We start from the raw sequence: 21,806 nt of genomic DNA, 5'->3' as shown, positions 1-21,806 counted from the left end.
ATATGCCAAAGCTAGGCATAACTCATTCCTAGACAGACTCAGGATTCACAGCCCAGGCTGGGTGTGGGTTTGGAGGTGGAAAGAACAGAGGTAGAAAGGGAGACCAGAGCACCTTATGGAGTGAAATGCCACAGATCTCTCTGCCTCCAGAGAGACTAGTATATACCACTCACCCACTCCCCACTCCCCACAGGACTTTAGTACATTCCAGACACAGCTTCACGAGAGACAACATAATGAATATTTATTAGGATGACTTTAATTTTAAAAAAATAAGCCCCAAAGTCTCTGGCCAATAAACTAAAATACAATAAAAACTAGTTTGTGAGTGTTCGCTACACACCTTGCTGAAAAACAGTGGTTCCTTCAATGAGTAAAGGGTCTGCAGAAACTTTCACATTATTCCACACTGCCTCCCCATTTTTCAGAAGTTCCTACTAAAAGGAGGAGGAACATGAGGCACAGAGGTAAAGGGAATGACCTGAGGTCAGACTGCCAGGAGAGGCACATGGGAACTGGGCTCAGAAATCTCAATGGTTCCATGTGAAATGCTTCTCTGGTACATTTCTGTGGCTACTGTCCAGCAGGAAAAATAAGTCACTGCCTTCTTGTTGTTGTTATTGTTTTTGTAGCTTGAGATGGAACCCAGGGCCTCTTGCATACTGAACTATACCCCCAGTCCACTATGGTTCTTGACCAGTGATATCCTAGCACTGGGGCAGCAGGCAAAGTGGCAAGAGAAGCAGGCCATAATTTGACACTGTGACCTGATCAGAACCCAGCAAACAGGATTCACCTGTGGCCCAGGCTCCCTCCTCCTCCCTTGCCTCTGATGCACACCCTTCACTACAAAGTCCAGCCTTCCTGGTGGAAAACCAGCTGCACAGCCTCATTCACATCATTCACAACATGAGATGCCTCCATGAGCCCTGGACTGAAGTTGAAGTCCCGGTGGCCATGGAATGGAGGCTCCGCTCCTCCCTGGGCAGGTCCCGTGGACCCCAGGTTCTGGGGACTATACACTCCAGTACACACCAGGATGGAGGCGCAGCTCTGGGTTGCTGAGGGCCGCTGCTTCCACAGGCCACCAGGTACTAGTTCCTCTGCCCTGCCATGCTTCACCATCTGTAGGTACTGGTGGAACAAATTGGCACCGTAGACATCTGACATAGGGTTATCGCTGGCAGGGGCAGCCAAACCGGAAAAGGAAAGAGGAGAAAACCCAAGTTCAGTGTCTCAAGGTAAAGAGAGTGGAGAACAACTTGGTGGCTACAAGTGTGACTCAGATATAGGGAAACAAGGGCAGGAAGAACAAAGAAGGAAGGGGAAGGGAATTGTGAAAGGGATGAGGAGGTGACATGAAACTTACCCTACAGCATAGAGCTTCTGGATGGGGGCAGCCCAGCCCCGCCTCTCCGCCTGCTGCCTGATCAGGTCCTCCGCATACTGGTAAGTGAGGATGCTGGGTTTGCCCATCAGACCCTCATATCTCAGTTCCTTGCCTGTTACTTTCCGGTAGATGGTTTCCAGACAAAGTAGAAAGGTGCCATGGCCAAACCTGTCCAAGAAGAGGGATCAGCAGCTCAGTCTTCCAGACTACCTGCCAGGCCCTAAGCAGTACCCACTGTACTAAGCTTTTATTCCAGGGCCCTGGGGGTGACTAGAGCAAGGTTAAAACATTTCTAGTAGCAGCGAAGAACATCTCACATTTAACACTCAAATACCCCATGGGACAGATACTATTATACTCATTTTACATATGAGGAAACTGAGGCACAACAAGAGAGAGATGGTACTCACAGTGGCAGAGCTAAGATTACAAGCAGACAGTCTGACTCCAGAAATCTAAGTTTAAAGTTTGCTTTAGCCGGACGTGGTGGTGTACAACTTTAATCCCAGCAACTCAGGAGGCTGAGGCAGGAGGACTGCAAGTTCAAGTCCAGCCTCAACAACTTAGCAAGGCCCTAAGCAACTTAGTGAGACCCTATTTCAAAATTTAAAAAATAAAATAAAAAGGGCTGGAGATATGGCTCAGTGGTTAAGTGCCCCTGGGTTCAATCCCCAGGACCAAAAAATAATAATAACAAGGTCTGCTTTAGATTTGTGGCAGACTACTGACTGCCATTCTACCCTTTTTTCTTCGTATCAACTTTCAGCTGAACATATTGCCACTGGGTATAAAAAGTAAATTCCCTGCCTCCCTTGCAGCTAGATATAGCCATAAAGCAAAACTAGCACTAAATAGTTCATTAAACAAAAGTGCCAGTCTAAAACTTTATTAAGCATCCTTAACAGTGAGGAGGGGGTGCTGCTCTTCTCTTCCCTCCTCTACTCCTCTCTGCCACTTAGAATGCTAATATGATGGCTGGCATTTGAGCCACAGTGGATTATGTAGTGAAGGACTTAGAATGGCACAGCAGGGAAACAGAAGGTCCCTGACAGGTCCAGGGCTGCTGACTCCAGACTTATTTCATATGAGGGAAAAACAAAAACCAAAAAAACAAAGAAAGGTCTATCTTGTTTAAGGTATGTTTTATGTTTTCATCTAAAACAAAATCCTAACTGATATGTTACATATTAATGACATTTCAGAGTCACTTGTTTATATAAGGAATGCTATTTTTAATTTTTCAACTATTGAGTGAAAATCTTATCACAAACCTGGCTAAGCTGAATGAAAATTTAATCTTGAATTTGATTCATAAACTGAAATGTATTCAGTGCACAACTACATAACCAACCCTTGGCTCAATCTAGAGTCAGCACCCAAACCCTAGGAATAACACCTTAGAGACAATGCCAAACCTCAAGTTACAGAATACACTTCAAAAATGACAAGAGAGACCAAAATACACCCCTGTCTCTTTGGGGCTACTGATCATGAAATTGAGGCAGTCAGGGGCCCTGACCACCCTCGTTGACCAACCACTGGGAGTGAATGGCAGGATGAGAAGACCCAAGACTGGCCTTGCAAATAAGAGCAGCATTAACTGGCTTTGCATTAAAGCACTTTGAGGATCAGAAAAAGGGTCACCTGTCAGCCTCAGAAAAGGACAGGACAGATAAGGTCATCACAGCTGAACAGAGAACATGGGATTCCTCAATACCCATGTACCTTATCCACTTTGTCTCAGTTCTCTGGTCTATGTGACCATCAGAAGAATCCTGGCTTCCCTGCCCCTACATCTCCAGGGTAAAAGCAAACAAAGAAATGAAAGAACCAATGCTATGGGACACAGGTAAGGAAGGAGAAGCAGTTGACTAATTTGCATTAATAATACCTCAAAAATTGTCTGTTTGGGTTCCCCTAGACAAGGGCATATTCAGTTAAGATTATGAGGGTACATTGTGCGCATGTACAAAATTGTAATAATAAATTCCATTCATTATATGTAACTATAATGCACCAATTAAAAAATGTACGAAAAAAAAAGATTATGAGAGCAGAATGTGTTCAAAATCATTTCAATATATTGTCATGCTCAGTAATCTACATTTTTAGTTTAATATTTAACATGTGAAGTGATCCTTGAATGTCCTCCCAGAGGCCAAGTTACCATGGCAACTACAGGGCCTGACTAGGTGGGTTCCAACCACCCAGAGCATCAGAATCATAGGTGGCAAACTGTCCACAGGACTGCCCAAGCAGCAGCTAGAAGTGAGCTGCCAGGGCCAAGGTTGGGGGCCCTTGGTCCTCACCTGGGCATCTTGGCTTCAGCCATCCAAAGGAGATCCATGTTGCTGGCCAAGACAGGGAGATGGGGGTATGGGGCTGTTGCCAGTCCAGTCCCAGGGTTCCCATTGCTGAGGAGGACATCCATGATCAGCTGCAGGCTTGTCTCCCAGCGGACTGGCTCTCCAAGGAGGAGCACCCCTTAAACAGCAAAGGCACAGGGACAAGGGGTATAGGGTATTGGATCTGCCCTTTGTGATGGGCAGGTAGGCAGAAGGCCTTCAGGAGGTAGCAGATGCCAGCTGGTGCCACCTACTCAAAGCTCTTCACCACAGGATAAGGCTAGTCCCACATAATTAAGTTGTCCCATGCCCTAATAGCATCCAAATGTCCCACATGATATTCATGTAGGCGAACAACTTGTTCACAGTTACTACAGCCAATTCCTTTTACAGATAATCAAAAAGTATTTTTGTACTGTTTTAATAAATACTGCTTTTTTCAAAAAATATAATGATCATGTAAAAATACTTTTTCTTAAATTTTACCAAGAGTTATTCTTTTTGGGGGGCAGGGGTGGTATGGGGGATTGAACCCAGGGGCACTTGACCACTGAGCCACATCCCCAGCCCTATTTTGTATTTTATTTAAAGACAAAATCTCACCAAGTTGCTTAGTGCCTTGCATTTGCTGAGACTGGCTTTGAACTCTCGATCTTCCTGTCTCAGTCTCCCAAGCCGATGGGATTACAGGCACAAGTCACCATACCCAGCTAAGAGTTATTCTCTATTTTGGAAAATCACCAATGTCAATGTTGCCCCCAATAACACACATCTATATATTTCACACCTATCAACACTCTTACATCAGTCTGCATCTGTGGCTGTAATACTCACATGACTCTATAGGTTTAGTGCAAATATTTTACTTCATGGATAATAATCAATATTGAAATACATTATAACCCTTTTACTAAAATGTTTTCCTTTTATTTTCCCATATTACATTTAGGGTTTTTTACTAAACTAATTTTTAATATGTGTATATGAAAGTCGAGTTACCAATGACTTTTATTTCAGGATACCAAAGAGGATGTTACAATATTTTTCCTATATAAGGGAAGAATTGAGAAACACTGGACTAGACTGCCTCTAGGTGCCTTTGCATTCTAACATTCTCTAAGCTTACAATTTTTCAGCATAAGGTGAGCAGCACAAGGAAGGAAAAATTAACAAAAGTCTCAGAGGTAGAGAATAGCAGATCCAGGACCAGAACCCGGGTGCCCTGCTGCACAATGCCTTCCTGTCACTCTAGCAGACTGAAGGCAAACAGTCACAGTAAAATAGCCTGAGGTCCTGAAAGGAGAGAGAAAAAGACCCCACACCCACTTGGGAGGAGGACCTCTTTTACCTTCAATGGCCGGGAAGTCATTCCTCAGAAGGGGCTGTCAAGAGACAAAGAGGACCATCAACCAACAGTCACTTGCCACTCCTGGAGAATCACACACCAGTCTTCAGGGGTGGGTGAGAGGAATGACACATTCCACACAGGTCAGAGGCCTTCCCACAGTCCAGGCCAAGCCAAGGAAAAGTGGCACAGGACTGAGGAAGAAGATTCACAGAAAAAGGAGAAAAGATGACGACCAGGTTGGTCCCAGCACAGGCTGAAGAATACCACATATGAAGTCAGTCAGGAGGAGGGGTATAGCTGGGGAGATAGCTCAGCTGGTAGAGTGCTTGCCTTGCAAGCACAAGGCCCTGAGTTCGATCCCCAGTACCGCAAAAAAAAAAAAAAAAAATAGTAAAAGGAGGAGGGGTGGTCAGCCATCTTTCCCCAGCTAGGATAGGAAGAAAGACAAGAGCCAAGCAAGACACCCTAGAATCAGGTAGCTAATGGCAAAGGCAGCCCATGGAGAAAAAGGAGCCTTCAGGTCATGGCAGACCATGTCTTAATGACAATTTGGGAGGCAGGATCCTTCACTTTACCAAGTTCTTGGGGTCTATTCCTTCCACAGACCATTGCAGTCTTGGCTTTGCCACCAAAGACCAGGGGTGAGTCACTTCCCCTCTGTGGGACTAAGGCTCTAAACTACTCTGAGATCTGTCCTCACTCTGTGTTCTGGCTCTCCACAGAATTTGCATGGTTCAAGGAGAAAGTTCTCCAAGAGGAGTAAGTGTCTACAACTGGAAAACTCTGGAAGGACTTATGCTATATAAATAAATAAAATTGTTTGCTTATAAATGCATTTCATCTAATTTGGAGAATGGTATGACTTCAAACATAAGTTACATGATATATATAAAGTTCACATGAGAAAAGTGGGTCAAGGGGCACCTTAAGAGACAGGCAGCCATATTGGAGAGGATCGGTGAGAAGCCTGGATCATAAGAGATAAGAAATCATGGGCTCAGGAGTAGAGTACTTGCCTACTATGCACACAGCCATGAGTTCAATCCCTAGCACTGGGGGGGAAAAAATGAAGAAGAAGAAAGAAATCAAGTCAGTGTTTGATTATGAGCCAAACCCCAAAGGCACATGGCTAGATAAGCAGGATTACTATTTTTTTTTTTCATGAGCAAGCTGCTCCTGACAAAGGCAAGTCTTTGTCCATGTTTCAGAATAAAGGAATAGCAGTTGAGTGATTTAATAGAGGTTAATGATTCTCCCAAGCAACACTGGGAAAGCCTGCCAGTAAATACAGAACTACTGGTTGGAGGAGATGCTAAGGCTCAGAAAAGGGGATCCCAGCTGATTTCAAAAAAGCAAAAAGGCTAGGGTTTGGCTCCTTCTGCTTCTCTGAGCCACTCTCATCTCTCCAGGGAACTTGAAGAAAGCCAGATGCTACCTCCAAGGAGGCCATAGTGCAGAACAGGAACAAACACAGCTCTCAGCAGGAAGGCAGCAAGGTCACGGTGAGGAGCCAACCCAGGGAACAAGACAGAACTGAACACTGAAACTCTGGGAGTGTTACAGAGGGTGAAATGACCCAACCTGTACTCTTTATTACCGTGGTCTTCGGTCGCCGCTCAAGATCCACCATGTCCAGAATTGGGAAGGCCATTCGCAGCTCATCCACAGTAACAACATTCTGGAAGCCCAGTCTGGAGCAAGATCAGGAAAACAAAGCTGGACAGTTCTAGGGAAGATGCCCTTCTGAATGCATCAGACCACAAGCGAGCAGAACTAGATTCAGTCTTGAGCACAACACACAGGCATTCTTGTCATAACTCCTGCATGTACCAGGCTGTGATGGTACAATCAGAGTGGAGGTGAGCAATGCCAAGGGCAATCCCTTAACAGCCACTAGGTACATTCCAGGTGCCAGGTCCTACCCCAGGTGAAAGGCATATAAATCTCTGTCCTCAAGGAGCTTACACATACTCAGAATCCACCCAAACCAGCACTCCATGAACAGTGCTGCCAGAAATGCTGCATTCGGAGGAGATTCAGTGGGCTGAAGAGCCATGCATAGTCTTAGACAAGTTAAATAGAAATAAACCTTGAAGGACAAGCTAAGCCAGCTCTAGCATTATCTCCTCTAAGACCTGCCTCCACCTTCCTATTCTCAGTTGCAATTTAGTCTTAACTGGACATGGTTTCAAGTGACTCTTGAAATCAATTTGCCTAAAGTAACAACTCCATCACATCATCCCATCAGCAATAATGCCTGCATTAACTACCCTCTGTCCTGAGTTAACTCCCAAGGTTTCCCATCCCAGGTCCTCTCTTCCTTCTCTCTTACCCTCACCCCCATTCCATTCTAACCTCCTACCTATCATAGCAAGAAAACCCTAACCATCTCCTGGGCAAAGCCCTAACACTCCATGAAACCACAGTCATTCCAGTTGCAGGTACAGTCCCTTCCCTTTGATGCCTGTGACACCAAAAACCCATCCCACTCTTTGTAGCCTTCAGTCATATGCCAGTCTTTTTTTTTTTTTTTTTTTTTTTTCCTGTAATTATATGTGTGTGATGCTGGAGCTCAATCCTAAGGCCTTACACAAGCTAAGAGGGTGCTCCACCACTGAGCTACACTTCCTTTACTGTTCATTGGTGTGTACTCTTGCCTCAAGTATAAACCCTTTGATTAAGTCACAATCCCAATTCTTTTATCTTGGTCCTCTGCCCCTCTGGAGCACACAGCACAGTGTGATACCCAGAAGATCCAGAATAAATGAAGCAGCTGCTTGAAGGACTGCATCCTCTTCTGATTGAGTAACCCAAGGAAGAGGGCTGGACCATGCTTTCCAAACCTAGTTGTAGAGTGCTTGCCTATCAAGCACAAGGCCCTGGGTTCATTCACCAGCACCACAAAAAAAAAAAAAAAATCCTGAATCTGACCTATAACCAAGTGAACCAAGACTTTATCCAATGGTAAGGCCCAGGACTCTAGTCTGAACTTTGCAGAAGATTCTGATGCAGCAGCACGTAGACTGGCTTTCAAGAACCACCAGGCATGAAGAATGACCACACAAAGAACTTATCCTCACTCCCTGAGAGCCTACCATACAGCCTGTGCACCTTGGCATCCTAAACCCAACACTCCTCACTATGGTTCTCACTTGGCAGAGGGAGGCATACCCCAGTCCTGTCCCTTCCTTTCCAATTAGAGCAAAGGACCAAAAGGATACGCCTGGGCATTCTCTACCACAGGTCCCTGTCCAGATACTAGCATCCGCTTGTCATGATACTGGGAGAAGAGCTTCATGGGGCTGTGAGAGAGAATAACTTGGTCTGGATCCACCTGTAGGGTAGGAGAAGAGAGCAGAGGAAGATACATGATTGAGGAAACATAATGGAGACCTAGGTAGTAGAGTCATTCACCTAGGAAGGAAAAAACTGTCCAGGAAATGAAGAGTGGAAATGCCCTTTTTGGCACCTGACACTTCTAAAACTTACCCAAACAGTCATGAGAAGAATCTGCCTGATTTGGTTTCTGCTATACACCAAACAAGAGAACAGAAAAGCCATCAAATGGGAGGTTTGACCACTCGCCAATTCTGCTGGGCTTTACTCCGTCGCCCCCTTAGATTTCCTAAGGGGAAACCACGGGTTTGCTCACGTTCTTTGTCACTGTCATAGAAATCTGCCCTAGACTTCAACTTTTTGGTTTTGGTTCTACCAAAAGACTGTGTTGGGGAATGAACTCAGGGCCCTGTAGCTGCCAGGCAAGCATTCTATCACTGAGTCTTGTCCCCGGTCCAAGACTTAGTTTTTCAATATTTAAACTAACTCTAACCTTTACTTCAGTCTTTACTCAGAATACTTTTAAAACCCTCTCTGGAAACCATAACAGGGAACCGGTTTCATTCCTTTACCTCTGTGTTCAACCTCAAGTAGTATCACCCAACCAATCAGCCACTTTTTTACTGCTGTGGTTCCAAAGGATTCCTTCCAAAAACTAAATTCACCACCACTACTACTATCCCCATCATATTTTATTCAATGCTGGGACTTGAACCCAGGGCCTCACACTTGCTAGGCAGGTACTCCATTACTAAGCAACACCCCAGTCCCTAAATTTATCCTCGATACACAAGATTAAGCCCATGTCAGGAGGGAGCATGGAACCACTAGCAGGTGAAGACAGATGACTTTGGGAGGCAAGTGCTCATGCAGCTGTTCACCTCTTATTTATGAAAAACAAGGGCTATTATTACACAGTCCTGCCTGGCATGTGGAGTTTTAGACAAATGTGATTCTTGTCTTCCAGGGGCTAAAACTCCAAAAGACAACCCTGATGCACCAAGGGGGAAACATGGATACAAAGAGGATAAACTAAAACTGCCAAGTACGAGGGCAAGATTTTGGTGCTCATTCACCATGTACATGCTATGTATGTGTGTAAAAGACCTAGCAAGGAGTCTTTTCATGAGGGGGAGGCATAAACTTCAAGTTATTTTTCCCATAGGATTGAAAGATTTCCATTGACCCAACTGACCACAAACTAGGGTTTACTGACACTCTACCCCAACCCCAGGAAAGGAACATAGCACTAGAATAGGGTTCCATTAGGAACCTGGTCCTTGGCTTCCATGCCTCTGCTACTTCTTTTTTTCTTTCTTTCTTTCTTTTTTTTTTTTTTTTTTTGGTGCTGGGGATTGAACCCAGGGCCTTGTGCTTATGAGGCAAGCACTCTACCAACTGAGCTACATCCCCAGCCCTCTGCTGCTTCTTTACCTTGCACCCCAACAAGGCAGAAAGTTCCTGGGCTTTGCTATGTTGTAGGATGTTCCCAGCATTTGTCACAAAAACCACAGGCACACGCAGCTGCCCCTGGAAGTTCACCAGCCTGCGGAATGCTTCTAGAGCAGCAGGGATCACTCTATGACCCCGCACCAGCACTCCATCGATGTCCAACAGGAACCCAAAAGTGGGTGAGCTCTGCAGAGAGAAGAAAAGAGAATTACCACCACATGAGTCAAGAGGCAGAAGGGGAGGAAGGAAAAAGAAACAACGCTTACAGAGGCTTGATGTCATCCTCAGGTCAGTCATTCATAGCCCTTGAGAAACTACATCAGAAAGGAAAAAAAATGAAGGCATGGGATTGTTTTTCTCTTACCACCATACTTCAAACCCAGGGCTTATGCATGCTAAACGTGCACTCTACAACTGACCTATGCCAGGCATGGAATTTCTGATTAGCTAAATCCAATTATAACAAAGAATTATTCTTTGTGTGTATGTGTGTTTTAAGCATGTAAATACTTAATTAAAATTATTTTTTGCAGCAGGTGTAGTGAAACACACCTATAATCCCAGCAACTCTGGAGGTTGAAGCAGGAGAATCTCAAATTCAAGGCCAGCTTGGATAACTTAACAAGATTAGTTTCAAAATAAAAAATAAAAGAGCCAAGAAAAATGGTACATATCTATAATTCCAGCGGCTCCGGAGGCTGAGACACAGGATTGCAAGTCCAAGACCACCAATTTAGGGAGGCCCTGATCAACTTAGTGAGATCATCTCAAAATAAAAAATAAAAAAGAGCTGTGGATACAGCTCAGTGTTAAATTGCCCCTGGGTTAAATCCCCAGGACCCAATATATTTACTTATTTAAGTAAAAAATAAAATGGCTAGGGATATAGCTTGGTGGTAGAGTCCCCCTAGGTTCTATCCCCAATATTGAAAAATTTTTTTCTGCATAATTAACATAAAACAACTTTTAAATTAGAAAATAAAGGAATTCAAAGCAAATATAATTCTAGCACTTTAACACAACCCATTTATACATTTCTGCAGGGAGTAGTAGCTGAGCAATTGAGGCAAGATTTCGAGTGCAAGGCCAACCTTGGCAACTCAGCAAGACCCTGTGTCAAAATAAAATAACATTAAAAAAAAAAAAGTCTGGGGAGGTGTAGTTCAGTGGTAAAGCAGCCCTAAAAAAAAAGCCACTATATCCCTGTGCTTTTCTGTCCTTTTCTTATTGTTTATCCTATAGCTACAATTATAAATTGCAATTACATATGTAATTTTGCATCTTGTTCTTTTTGCTTGATATATCATAAACGTTTTTACTGGTTACAATAGCCTTCATAAACATCATTTAAAATTTTGTTTTATCAGAACACATACAAAGTTAAACAAATGAAACACCTCTGTGGATACAGATAATACAGAAATGTTTCAAATGTTTCTGCCTCCTTCTTCTACCTGGCTCTGTTCCCTCCCTTGTGTATCTTCCAGAGATGTCTATGAATAAATACATAGCACATACATCTTTTACATGTTAGTTACATACCCCCATGTACATGCACTTGTGCAGGCCTACACACAAATGAAATCATGCTGTACTTTGTTTTCCATCTTACTCTTCGTTTTCTTTTTGCAGTAGTGGGGATCAAATCCAGGGCTCTGCAGATGTAGGCAAGCACTCCACCACTCAGCTATGCCCCCTGTCCCTCTTTTATTCAGTACCAGGGATTGAATCTAGGGGTGCTTAACCACTGAGCCATGTCCCTACCCCTTTTTGTATTTTATTTAGAGACAGGGTCTTACTGAGTTGCTTAGGGTCTTGCTAAATTACTGAGGCTGGCTTTCAACTTGAAATCCTCCTGCCTCAGCCTCCCAAGCTGCTGGGATTACAGGGGTGCACCACGACACCCATTTCTCCTTTTTCTATTTTGAGCCAGGATCTTATTAAATTGTCAAGTTGGACTTGAACATGCTATCTTCATGCCTCAGACTCCCAAGTAGCTGGTATTATAGGTGTGTGCCATGATACCCTGCTCATCTTGCTTTTTTTAAAGCTGTTATCTCTTAGCTATCTTTCCATATCAGCACACATAGCTCTACTTCCTAGATATCATTTCTAGCTCAAATCATCTTAGTGAATAATCCACTAACATTATATTCCCCTCCATCAGATCTCCCCCCAGTGCTGGGGATGGAACCCAGTGCCTTGCTTACACTAGGCAAGTATTCTACCACTGAGCTACACCCAAGCCCAAACCCTTTGTAGAATAGATTCCTTTTTTTTTTTTTTTTTTTTTTTTTGTACCAGGAATTGACCGCAGGAGTACTTAACCCTAGCTCTTTTTATTTTTTATTTTGAGACAGGATCTCACTAAGTTGCTGAGCTGTGATCCTCCCATCTCAGCCTCCAGAGTTGCTGGGATTATAGACATACAATACTGTGCCCAGCTAGGACAGATCTTTAAAGCAGGAGTAATAAATTGAAGAGTACAAACATGGTAATTATATAATACCTACTGAGAAACTCTTCTCCAAAAACATATATCAACCTACATGACCACTAACAACACACTTCATCCTTACAATATTGATTTTTACATGTATCAGTTAATGATGAAACATTTTTAAATCTAAATATCAAAAAAAGTAATACGTTATCTCCATCTGCACTTTCTGGATTCATGAGATTAAATATTTTCTTTTTTGAAAATCCACTCCAGCTCTTATTTTACAAACTGCCTACTAACATACAAGATGTTTTCAATTGTCAAAACTAATCTAACCTGTCTGCTATTGTTGGTGTCAACTAGGTCATGCCATTCTTACTACATGCATCTACTCTATGTACAGGACTCTGCATAACTGTGAAAAGCAATTAAAAACACAGATATCCACTTTTCCAGTTCCTTATCACCCAGCTGGAGTGACAGAATAAACTGTCTAGAAAACAAACCACTAAAACTGCAGCATTTTTGCAAATGCAAATAAGATTTAGGTTCTGAGTAAATAAGAACTGAACACAAGTAATTTCTTAGATGGTAATTTTGAGATAGACAATGAAAGAGTTAAATAAATGCATGCATGTAACAACTCTTCTAGAGCCTGAGCTCCAAGCCCCATGGGCACCAGACTAGATAGGCAAGACAAAAGCACAGACATGCCTACAGTTCAGTGGATAAAATGCTGAGACAAGGAACCACAGAACTGTCAACCCTAAGATGATGGGGAGCCAGGCATGTGCCCAGCAGCTCAGGAAGCTGAGGCAGGAGGATGGAGAGTTCAAAGCCAGCCTCAGCAATTTAACAAGGCACTAAGCAACTCGATGAGACTCTGTCTATAAATGAAATATTTTTAAAAATGGGCTGGGGATGTGGCTCAGTGCTTAAGCACCCCTGGGTTCAATCTCCAATACCAAAAAAATAAATAAAAGAGAGAGGAGGGAATGTGGTGCGTTAGGGGAGCCTGCACCATGCCAGGCACCACGGCGCACTCCTGTGGTTCTGGAGGCTGAGGCAGGAGGATCACAAGTTCAAAGCCAGTCTCAGCAAAATTGAGGTCCTAAGCAACTCAGTGAGACCCTGACTCTAAATAAAATACAAAATAGGGCTGGGGATGTGGCTCAGTGGTTGAACCCCTGAGTTCAATCCCTGGTACTCCCCGATACTCCCCAAAAAAAGAACCTGGAAGAATGGATGCTGATCTGCTGATCTCTCATGGAAATCAAGGAGAAGCAGCAGGAGGGAAGTTGGAAGAAAATAAAAGAAACTTTTACAATGGACCTGTGGGACAGGTATGAATAAACCTGGAACACTGGAAAGAATGTCCTGGAGATGAAAACTGGGTAAGTTTCTTCTCTCAGGAAACTAAGAAGAACAATGCCATTTAAAGATGGACCACGTAGGGCTGGAGTTGTCGCTCAATGGTAGAGTGCTTGCCTGGTATGTATGAGGCACTGGGTTCAATTCTCAGCACCACATAAAAATGAATAAATAAAATAAAGGTATTATGTCCATCTACAACTAAAAAAATATTAAAAAAAAAAATAAAAATAAAAATAAAGATGGACCATGTAAAAGCTGCCAGCAAAAGACTGCGAAGGAACAGGCAGGGTGAGAAGGAAAATCAAGAGGGTTTAAGGTCAAAGAAGCCTAAGGTCACATTTTTGGGTCAAGTAAAATAGGAAGAGGAGTAACTGCAAAGTAATGATCCTGTCCCCCTCCCACTAAGCAGGCAACACCCAGGGAAGCAGCCTTCAGCTCCTGTACACTAGCACATGCAGAACCTCCCAGGCTTAGACAAGGGCAGATACAACACCAAGCTGGAGACAGGGATGCTGAAAAACAGGAGGTAGTTAATGCAAACCAAATCACTTGTCATCACCAGAAAACGGCTGCCAGAAAGAAAGCAAGTCCTTCAGGCCATGTAAGAAATGCCTAAACAGTATCCAAAGTCTCAAAGCCTGATCTTGTTGTGAACCAGACATACAACAGTTTTATTCCTTGTACCATTGTTTTTTGGGGAAGCGGGGACAGAAGAAGGAGGAGTACTGAGGATTGAACCCAGGGACTATTTACCACTGAGCTACAACCCCAGCCCTTTTTTAATTTTTTAGTTTGAGACAGGGTCTTGCTACATTTCTGGGGCTGGCCTTGAACTCATGATCCTCCTCCCTCAGCCTCCTGAGTCACTGGGATTATAGGCATGCGCCACCATGCCCAGCTACATGTACCCTCACTTTGAGAAAGTGTCTTATCTCCAAATGGTATTACCTAGCAAAATGTGTTTGGCTTATCTATGGTGCTCTATGTGTAGTCATTGAAGAATCTGACCAGACACATAAAAACCAACTTCAGGTCTGGGGATGTATGTAGCTCAGCTGGTAGAACACTAGCCTAGCATGTGTGAGGCCCTGGGATCAATCCCCAGCATTAAAAAAAAAAAATCAACTTCAGCAAGAATGAGGAAAGGGCCACCCAGTTAACAAGTGTGGATTCAGGATTTCACTTCAAACTGCAGTAGCAGCTAATCAGGACTCTGCCCACTAATCAAGGATAGTACCTCAGAGCAAGCAAGGGAGCAAAGGAGGTTCCCCTTTGTCTGGAAAATGCTGCTTCCCTTATCTCCCGCCAGCCCCCAGCTATGTGTTCCAGTTCTTCTCTGTACTTGGTATATTCATGTACCCAGTGGCCCTCAGGCTCCCTGCAGCCTGACAAATTTCACCAGAATGGGATCCTAACTTGGGCCAATGAATAGATTTCAAGGTAAATCCCCTTAAAACTCTTTTCCTGGGAAAAAAGAACCATTGTTCTTTTCAGACAATGAAAATCCTTACTACTGCAACTATTTTTCTTACTCTTCTCAAAGAGAATCACTACATGGATCTGAACAAAGAGAGGGTCTGATTTGGACTATACCACACACTGATATAGTACTTATACACTAGAAGGTACTCAAGGAAGATTGACTGTATGTTGAATGACCCAAAGGATAAAAGATTAGAAAGAATTAAGACAGACCTCTCCCTTCAGGCTCTTCTGAGGGAAGAGTTGGTGACTCCCAGAAGGCAAGCCCCTGGAGATAAAACTGTCAGTCAGACACAGTGGCACAGGCTTATGATCCCAGTCACTCAGGAAGCTGAGGCAGGAGGACTGAAAATTTGAGGTCAGCCTTGGCGAATTAGCAAGACCTTGTCTGAAATTTTTTTTTAAAGAGCTGGGGTTGGGATGTAGCTCAGTGATAGAGTACCCCTGGGTTCAATCCCCAGTACTGCAAAAATAAATAAATAAATTAACTAATTAATTAATAAGAGAGAAAGAGGAGAAGGAGATAGACTTTTTCTTCTATTCTCTCATCTCTGTATTCTGATTTTTCTTCTGTATCACTTGATTTTTTTTAAACTAGTCTTGAGTATTAGGCTAGATTCTTTACCTAAAGTTCATTTCTCTGATGATAAGATGTGTGATATTTAACATTAATTTGAAACGAAAGGACCATGAGATACTCCTTTGTGGTTTTGTTTCTTTCTTAGAATTGGTTTGGTATGGTTCAAGGGTAATAACAATCCCTACTACAACTATATATGTCACTATTCTACACGTTAGTCACCCTATGTAGATCTTATTTATTCTCAAAAAACAAAAACACTGCATGGTAAATAATATCCCCATTACAGAGACACTTAGTGACACTTCCTGCTGACACTTAGAACACTAAGTAATTTGCCTTAAGCTAAATAGCTAATAAACAGTGCAGGCAGGATTCCTTCCCCTCAAACCGCACCCCCGCCATGGAGATTGAACCCAGGGGTACTCTACCCCTGAACTACATCCCAGCTCTTATTTATTTATTTATCTATAAATTTTAAGCCAGGGTTTCACCAAATTGCTGAGGCTGGCCTTGATCTTCTTGCCTCAACCTCCCAGAGTCACTGGGATTACAAGCATGCACCACTACACCCAGCAGGATTCAATTCTAAAGCTAATACTCATAAATTCTATGCTATGCCACATCCCTATCTTTCCTTTGTCTACTCTACCAACAAAGTCACTTGGAGATATCTCAGGACCTGCAAAGATGCTACAGCCAATGCAATAGCTATAAGTTATGGTAAGAGTTCCTTGTATCTTTATCCCTAAAATTTACAAAGTCCTTTTATCAACACATTCCATACTTCTAGCTTGGTCACTTCTAGTTCTATGACCACAGTCAAGTAAAGTAACAATGGTAACATTGTTAAGGGCTTGGACTCTAGCACCAGACTACCTGAGTTCCAGATACTGCCACTTACCAGCTGTGTGCCCTTGGGCAAGTTGCTTAACCTCTCTGTGTCTCAGTTCCTCCATCTGTAAAATGGGAATAACAACAGCTTACCTTACAGAGTTGTTACAAAGATTGTATGAATTTAATAACTGTTAGGTACTTAGAATAGTGCCTGGCAAAAAGTAGGCACTAAGTGTTTTAATGATTTTGGTTTTGTGTGTGTGTGTGGTGGTGGAGATCAAACCCAGGGTTTTGCCTACACTAGGCAAGTGCACGACAGTATATCCCTAGTCTTATGTGTTTTATATAATTTAAAAACATAAAAGGAGCTGGACACAGTGGCCCACACCATAATTCTAGCAACTCAGGAGGCTGAGGCAGGTGAATCATGAGTTCAAAGCCAGCCTCAGCAATGGGGAGGCGCTAAGCAACTCAGTGAGACCCTGTCTCTAAATAAAATACAAAAAAACAGGGCTGGGGATGTGGTTCAGTGGTTGAGTGCACCTGAGTTCAATCCCCTGTTTCCAAAAATAAATAAATAAGAATACATACATAAATAAATAATAGAAAGGGCTTGGGACGTAGCTCAGCAGTAGAGTGCCCCTGGGTTCAATCCCAAGTACCAAAAAGTAAAAAGATAAAAGGATTACTGTATATGTAAAACGTTATCTTACTACATACAGAAACTGAGTTTAGAAGACATGTGATTCTGTTTTAAGAAAAGGCAAAATTATCAGGCATGATGGCACATGCCTGTAATCCCAGTGTTACAGGAGACTGAGGCAGGAGGATCAAAGTCTAAGGCCAGCCTCAGCAACTCAGAAAGGCCCTAAGCAATTTAGCGAGATCCTTTCTCCAATGTTTAGAAGGGCTGGGAATATGGCTCAGTGGTAAGAGCGTCTCTGGGTTCAATTTCCATGTACCACGGGCGGGGGGGGGGGGGGGGGGGGGTGCAGAGGAGTGTGAGGGCTATGTATCTAACAAACTTAGTTTAAGCTTCCTTTCATAGTCTACCAGCTTTTGACCTTGTATGTAAACACTGAACTCCAAGCTCAGGCTTCCTCACTAATACCAGCAGCACACCTTCCTCCAAATTGTTGAGATTTACATACCTTTACAGTACCTGGCACAAATTGTGGACCCTACCTAACCCAGCTCTCTTCCTCGCACTCATCATCTATGATCTCATTCACCTTCCCCTAATTCTGCACGGAACAGTTGCTCCCTATAAGCAAAGTGAATGGGATCAAAGCAAAAAGCTGCACCAAACCCACAGTCACTTCTGCACTGTCCACTATAGGTGTGACTCAAAAGGGTATCAACCGCAAGACCCCAAATCTCTTTGAAATAAGCTTGAAAACCACACCCAAAATGTTCTCATAGTGAAAATCAAAGAGGAAGAGCAAGAATCATACCCAGAACGCAAAAATAAGACCAAAGAAACTGCTGAGAAACCTAGGGCTGCTGGGGCGCAGCAAGGGGCCAAGAAACCATCCTGAGGAGGATTCGGGGGCTTGTTTTGGTAGATCTCCGCTTGCGGTAACTTCTCGAGGCCAAAGGCGCTGTAGATTGCCCGTGAGGCAGGTGAGCGGGGCGCCGGGGACTCTGGGCCTCAGGGAAGATGGAAGTGCACTGAAGACCAGTAGTCTCACCAAGGCCTTTTCCCAGGAGGCCCGGGGCGCCGGGTGGCCCTCTGGGCCCTCGCTCCCGCCCCTCGCCCCGTGCGCCCCGCAGGGAACCCAGGCCTTCTCACCTCAGCCGGGCTTAGGGCGTAACCCCTCCGGGGTGAGAGCCCCCAAGCAGCGCGCGCCACTTGTCCGCAGAGCCTGAGCTCCGTGCGGAGCGCCGCTACCCGGCGGAGCGCAGCCATCGGCCGCCCGCCGTGCGCACGTGCTGCCTGTGCAGCCTGCACCGCCACCGCCTTTCAGCCAAGCAGCGGCCTCCGGCGCGAGGCCTCTCGGGAGTTGTAGTCGGAAGTCCACTCTGTCCCGGAGCCGGAGCTCGGAGCGCACCGAGGCTGGCCCCAAGAGCAGAGGAGAACGCGCCCCGCGGTCGCCCTACTGGTCGTGTGGCAGCGAAGAGGCGAAGAGGACAAGGACCTGCCACTTAGCAGACAAAAGATTTAGAGCCAGCAGTCGGTTGTACGGTGGGCACGGCCGTGGTGGGCTGGCACCTGTACTGCCCCTGACTAGCTACTGAGTCTCTGGAACGTGCCTGTCGCAGCTTCCTGAAACCTCGGTGACGTTCGCTGTAGGGCGGGGCTTGGAGCGTTATGTAGAGGGAACTTAACCTTGATTTCAAGGTGAGTTTGGGAATGCAAACCCCTTTTGAGGTTCAAGTCTCCAGAATCCCAGCCAATCGAGGAATGAAGGTCCGGTGCCAATGCTTTCATTTTTTTTCAGTAAATGTTTTTAAGTTCTACTTAGGCAGTAAGCTAACACCCAGGGAGAGTGTGTATGTGAATAATCACCCAAAGCTCATACTTTGTAGAGAGTTTGAGACAGGTGTATAACACCTGTAGAAAAGAACTGCCATTGGGCTGGGGCTGTAGCTGTGATAGAGCACTGGCCTAGCATGCATCCAATCCCCAGCACCCGCAAAGAGGAAGGGAAACTGTTCTGAGAAAAGTCAGATAACTACTTTTAGCAAATACCTTTTGAGCACAGCTGCTCGCCAGCAGTTCTTCACCACTTCAGCCTCAAATAAGAAAATAATGGACTTTGGTCATTTGAGAGCCAAGGGAAAGTTGAGTACTTCCGTGGAGGCTCTGGCCAGAACTTGATCTGGCAATGAAGGGCTGGGGGAAGGGTAGGATCCTGCTGCAAGGAAGAAGTCTCATTTCTCACTAGTTGAAATTTATTGTATGTCTCCTTCCAGGCTCTTTGACCTTGGAATTGTCATGTTAAGAATGGAGTCTACATGTAGGGAGGAAGGGATTGGGGAATGGACAGAAACTCTGCTAACAGAGAAATTAGCAATAAGCTTTGGCTCTCAACTTGAAGGGCAAGATCTTAAGTCAGCGCAAGCTGTTGATCAGCATCTGGAAGACTGATTTATATTAGCCAAACCTACAATACTCAAACACATTGGTCCTGCCAGAGGACATAGCTTTCCAAGATTGGAAAGTTCTTAATCTCTTTTCCTGCTATTGAACCACTTAGAAACAATTATTAATTGGAAGGTTCTTGGGGTGCTGCTTTTAAAGTATGTTCACAGGCTGGAGATAGAGTTCAGAGGTAAACACTTGCCTTGCATGTGTGAGCACTGTGTCTGATGCACAGCAAAAAAACAAACACAGCTGGGCGCAGTGGCATACACCTGTAATCCCAGCGACTTTGGAGGCTAAGGCAAGGAGGATCATGAGGATCACCAGTTCAAAGCCACCCTCAGCAACCTAGCGAGGTGCTAAGTTACTGGTGAGACCCTGCATCTAAATAAAATACAAAATGGAGCTGGGGATGTGGCTCAGTGGTTAAGTGCCCCCGGATTCACTTCCCAGTACCCAAAGAAACAAACAAAAATTTAATATGGCCTAGCATATTGGCACACACCTATAATGACTCAGGATGCTAAAGCAGAAAGATTGCAAGTTTGAGGCCAACCTTGGCAACTTAGTGAGACCCTGTTGCAAAGGGTCGGGGATGTAGCTTACTGGTGAAGTTTCCCTGGGGTGAGGGATGCTTGTATGAGGCCCTGGGTTAAATCCCCAATACTACAAAAAAAAAGGAAGAAAAAAAAACTTAAAAACATGTACATAATAATTTTTTTCGAGACAGAGTCTTGCTAAATTGCTAAGACTGGCCTCAAACTTGCAACCCTCCTGCCTCAGTCTTCTGAGTCCCTGGGATTACCAGCATGTACCACTGTGCAGTTTTACAACTTGATCACTTTCTTGTTTTTCAATATTGAGGAAGAAACCCAGGAACCCAGGGGCTCTCTACCACTGAACTACTTCCCAGAGCTTTTATTTTTTTGAGACAGTGTCTTGCTGAGATGCTGAGGCTGGACTCAAACTTGCAAACTGCAAACCTCCAAAGATATTGGCTTACATAAGAAAGAAAAATGTGTTTCACTAACTAACAAATCAGGAGAGAACAACAATATAGGCATGATATTGTGCCTCCAAAAACTTATGAAGTACCCAGGATCCTATTTTGCCCCATCACTCTCATGAGCATATTATGTCATTAATAAAGATCAAACATATTTGTATATTTCTACAATGTCAGAATTTATTGAATAACATTAATTTTGCAGGCCACACCTCCTTCATCAATGTCAGTTTACTGAATACTTGTAGGCCAGGCAGTCACAAGTTCTTTTATTCCAATCTTAATTTCTAATATCTATAATACTCAAGTCACACATCACACTTTACTAGTAATATTATACATGTATATAATATTGTATACATAATATACAATATTATATAATATAATATACAATATTATGTATTACAGAAAGGCTAGAAGAGAGTTAAGGCTGCTCCAGGGGTTCAGGAGGCTGAACTGAGAGCAAAAACAGGGAGCATATATGAATGCAAAGAGTCGTTGTTGGTGGTCAGATAAGATTACCATTCAAAGAACTTGTTCAGGGTTCAGAGCTGTCAAAGGGCAGGAACTTATTCTAGGCCAAGGTCAGGACAGACAGTTCATGGGTTCCTACTTGAGGAGTAAAGGAGATGCTGTGACTATAGGAGAGCGGAGAATAGGTAACAGGCCACAGAGAAGTGGTGGACTAGGCCTGGTCAGGGTCAGTAAAGGGTTTGCAGTGATGTCTCCCTCCCTCCCTCTCTCACACACACATGACTTGCCCCAGGTCCACTCAGTCCTGCTTAGGCAGAATTCTGAGAAGTTGTAGAGTTCATCTCTTTAGGGGACAAGTACTCGTTTCCCTACTCCTGAGTTTCCCTGAATAAGGAACCTATTCACAGTGCTCCTGGCCTCTCTCCATCAGGGAAGAGGAAACGTGAAGAACCTGACAAGTGAGCTTGGAAGAAAGAACACAGCAAATGTGGCTCAGTCTTCTCTCTCCCTAGGAGCCAGCCCATCATTACCTGGGTGATCTGCCAGTCCCTGCAAGGGAGGAAGGCTGGGATTTGCATCTGTGCCAATGACCACAGGTTAAGTGTAATACAATGGTAGCATTAGCAAGCCCATTTTGTCTCCTTACTAAATCAG

General features: G+C 44.1%; 1 protein-coding gene and 1 non-coding gene across 2 annotated transcripts; both read right to left on the bottom strand.

The window, feature by feature from the left end:
• Positions 1–218: 218 nt before the first annotated feature.
• Positions 219–18,831, bottom strand: Hdhd5 (haloacid dehalogenase like hydrolase domain containing 5). Its single transcript, XM_047551257.1, has 8 exons — positions 18,380–18,831; positions 9,854–10,057; positions 8,305–8,417; positions 6,681–6,774; positions 5,084–5,117; positions 3,700–3,874; positions 1,370–1,558; positions 219–1,180 (listed from the first exon to the last, which is right to left on the bottom strand). The coding sequence occupies exons 1-8, from the start codon at positions 18,494–18,496 to the stop codon at positions 847–849; spliced, it is 1,260 nt and encodes a 419-aa protein (XP_047407213.1). The 5' UTR covers positions 18,497–18,831; the 3' UTR covers positions 219–846.
• On the bottom strand, positions 9,760–9,833 carry Trnam-cau (transfer RNA methionine (anticodon CAU)). The gene has a single exon. It is a non-coding gene; the product is annotated as a tRNA-Met (tRNA).
• Positions 18,832–21,806: the final 2,975 nt, after the last annotated feature.

Source organism: Sciurus carolinensis, chromosome 4, assembly GCF_902686445.1.
Source record: "Sciurus carolinensis chromosome 4, mSciCar1.2, whole genome shotgun sequence".
Lineage (NCBI taxonomy): Eukaryota > Metazoa > Chordata > Mammalia > Rodentia > Sciuridae > Sciurus > Sciurus carolinensis.
The sequence above is the reverse complement of the archived record's forward strand: the minus strand, read 5'-3'. Positions and strand labels throughout refer to the sequence as shown.

What these genes read in the sequence shown, in the direction of transcription:
- Hdhd5 (XM_047551257.1), bottom strand. Translation starts at nt 18,496, where the DNA reads ATGGCTGCGCTCCGCCGGGTAGCGGCGCTCCGCACGGAGCTCAGGCTC. An exon ending in GTGGTAGAGAATGCCCAGGC is followed by an intron (nt 6,775 to 8,304) that starts GTATCCTTTTGG and finishes ATCTTGCTCCAG; the next exon opens with ACTGGGCTTCCAGAATGTTG. An exon ending in CAGAAGCTCTATGCTGTAGG is followed by an intron (nt 1,181 to 1,369) that starts GTAAGTTTCATG and finishes TGCCCCTGCCAG; the next exon opens with CGATAACCCTATGTCAGATG.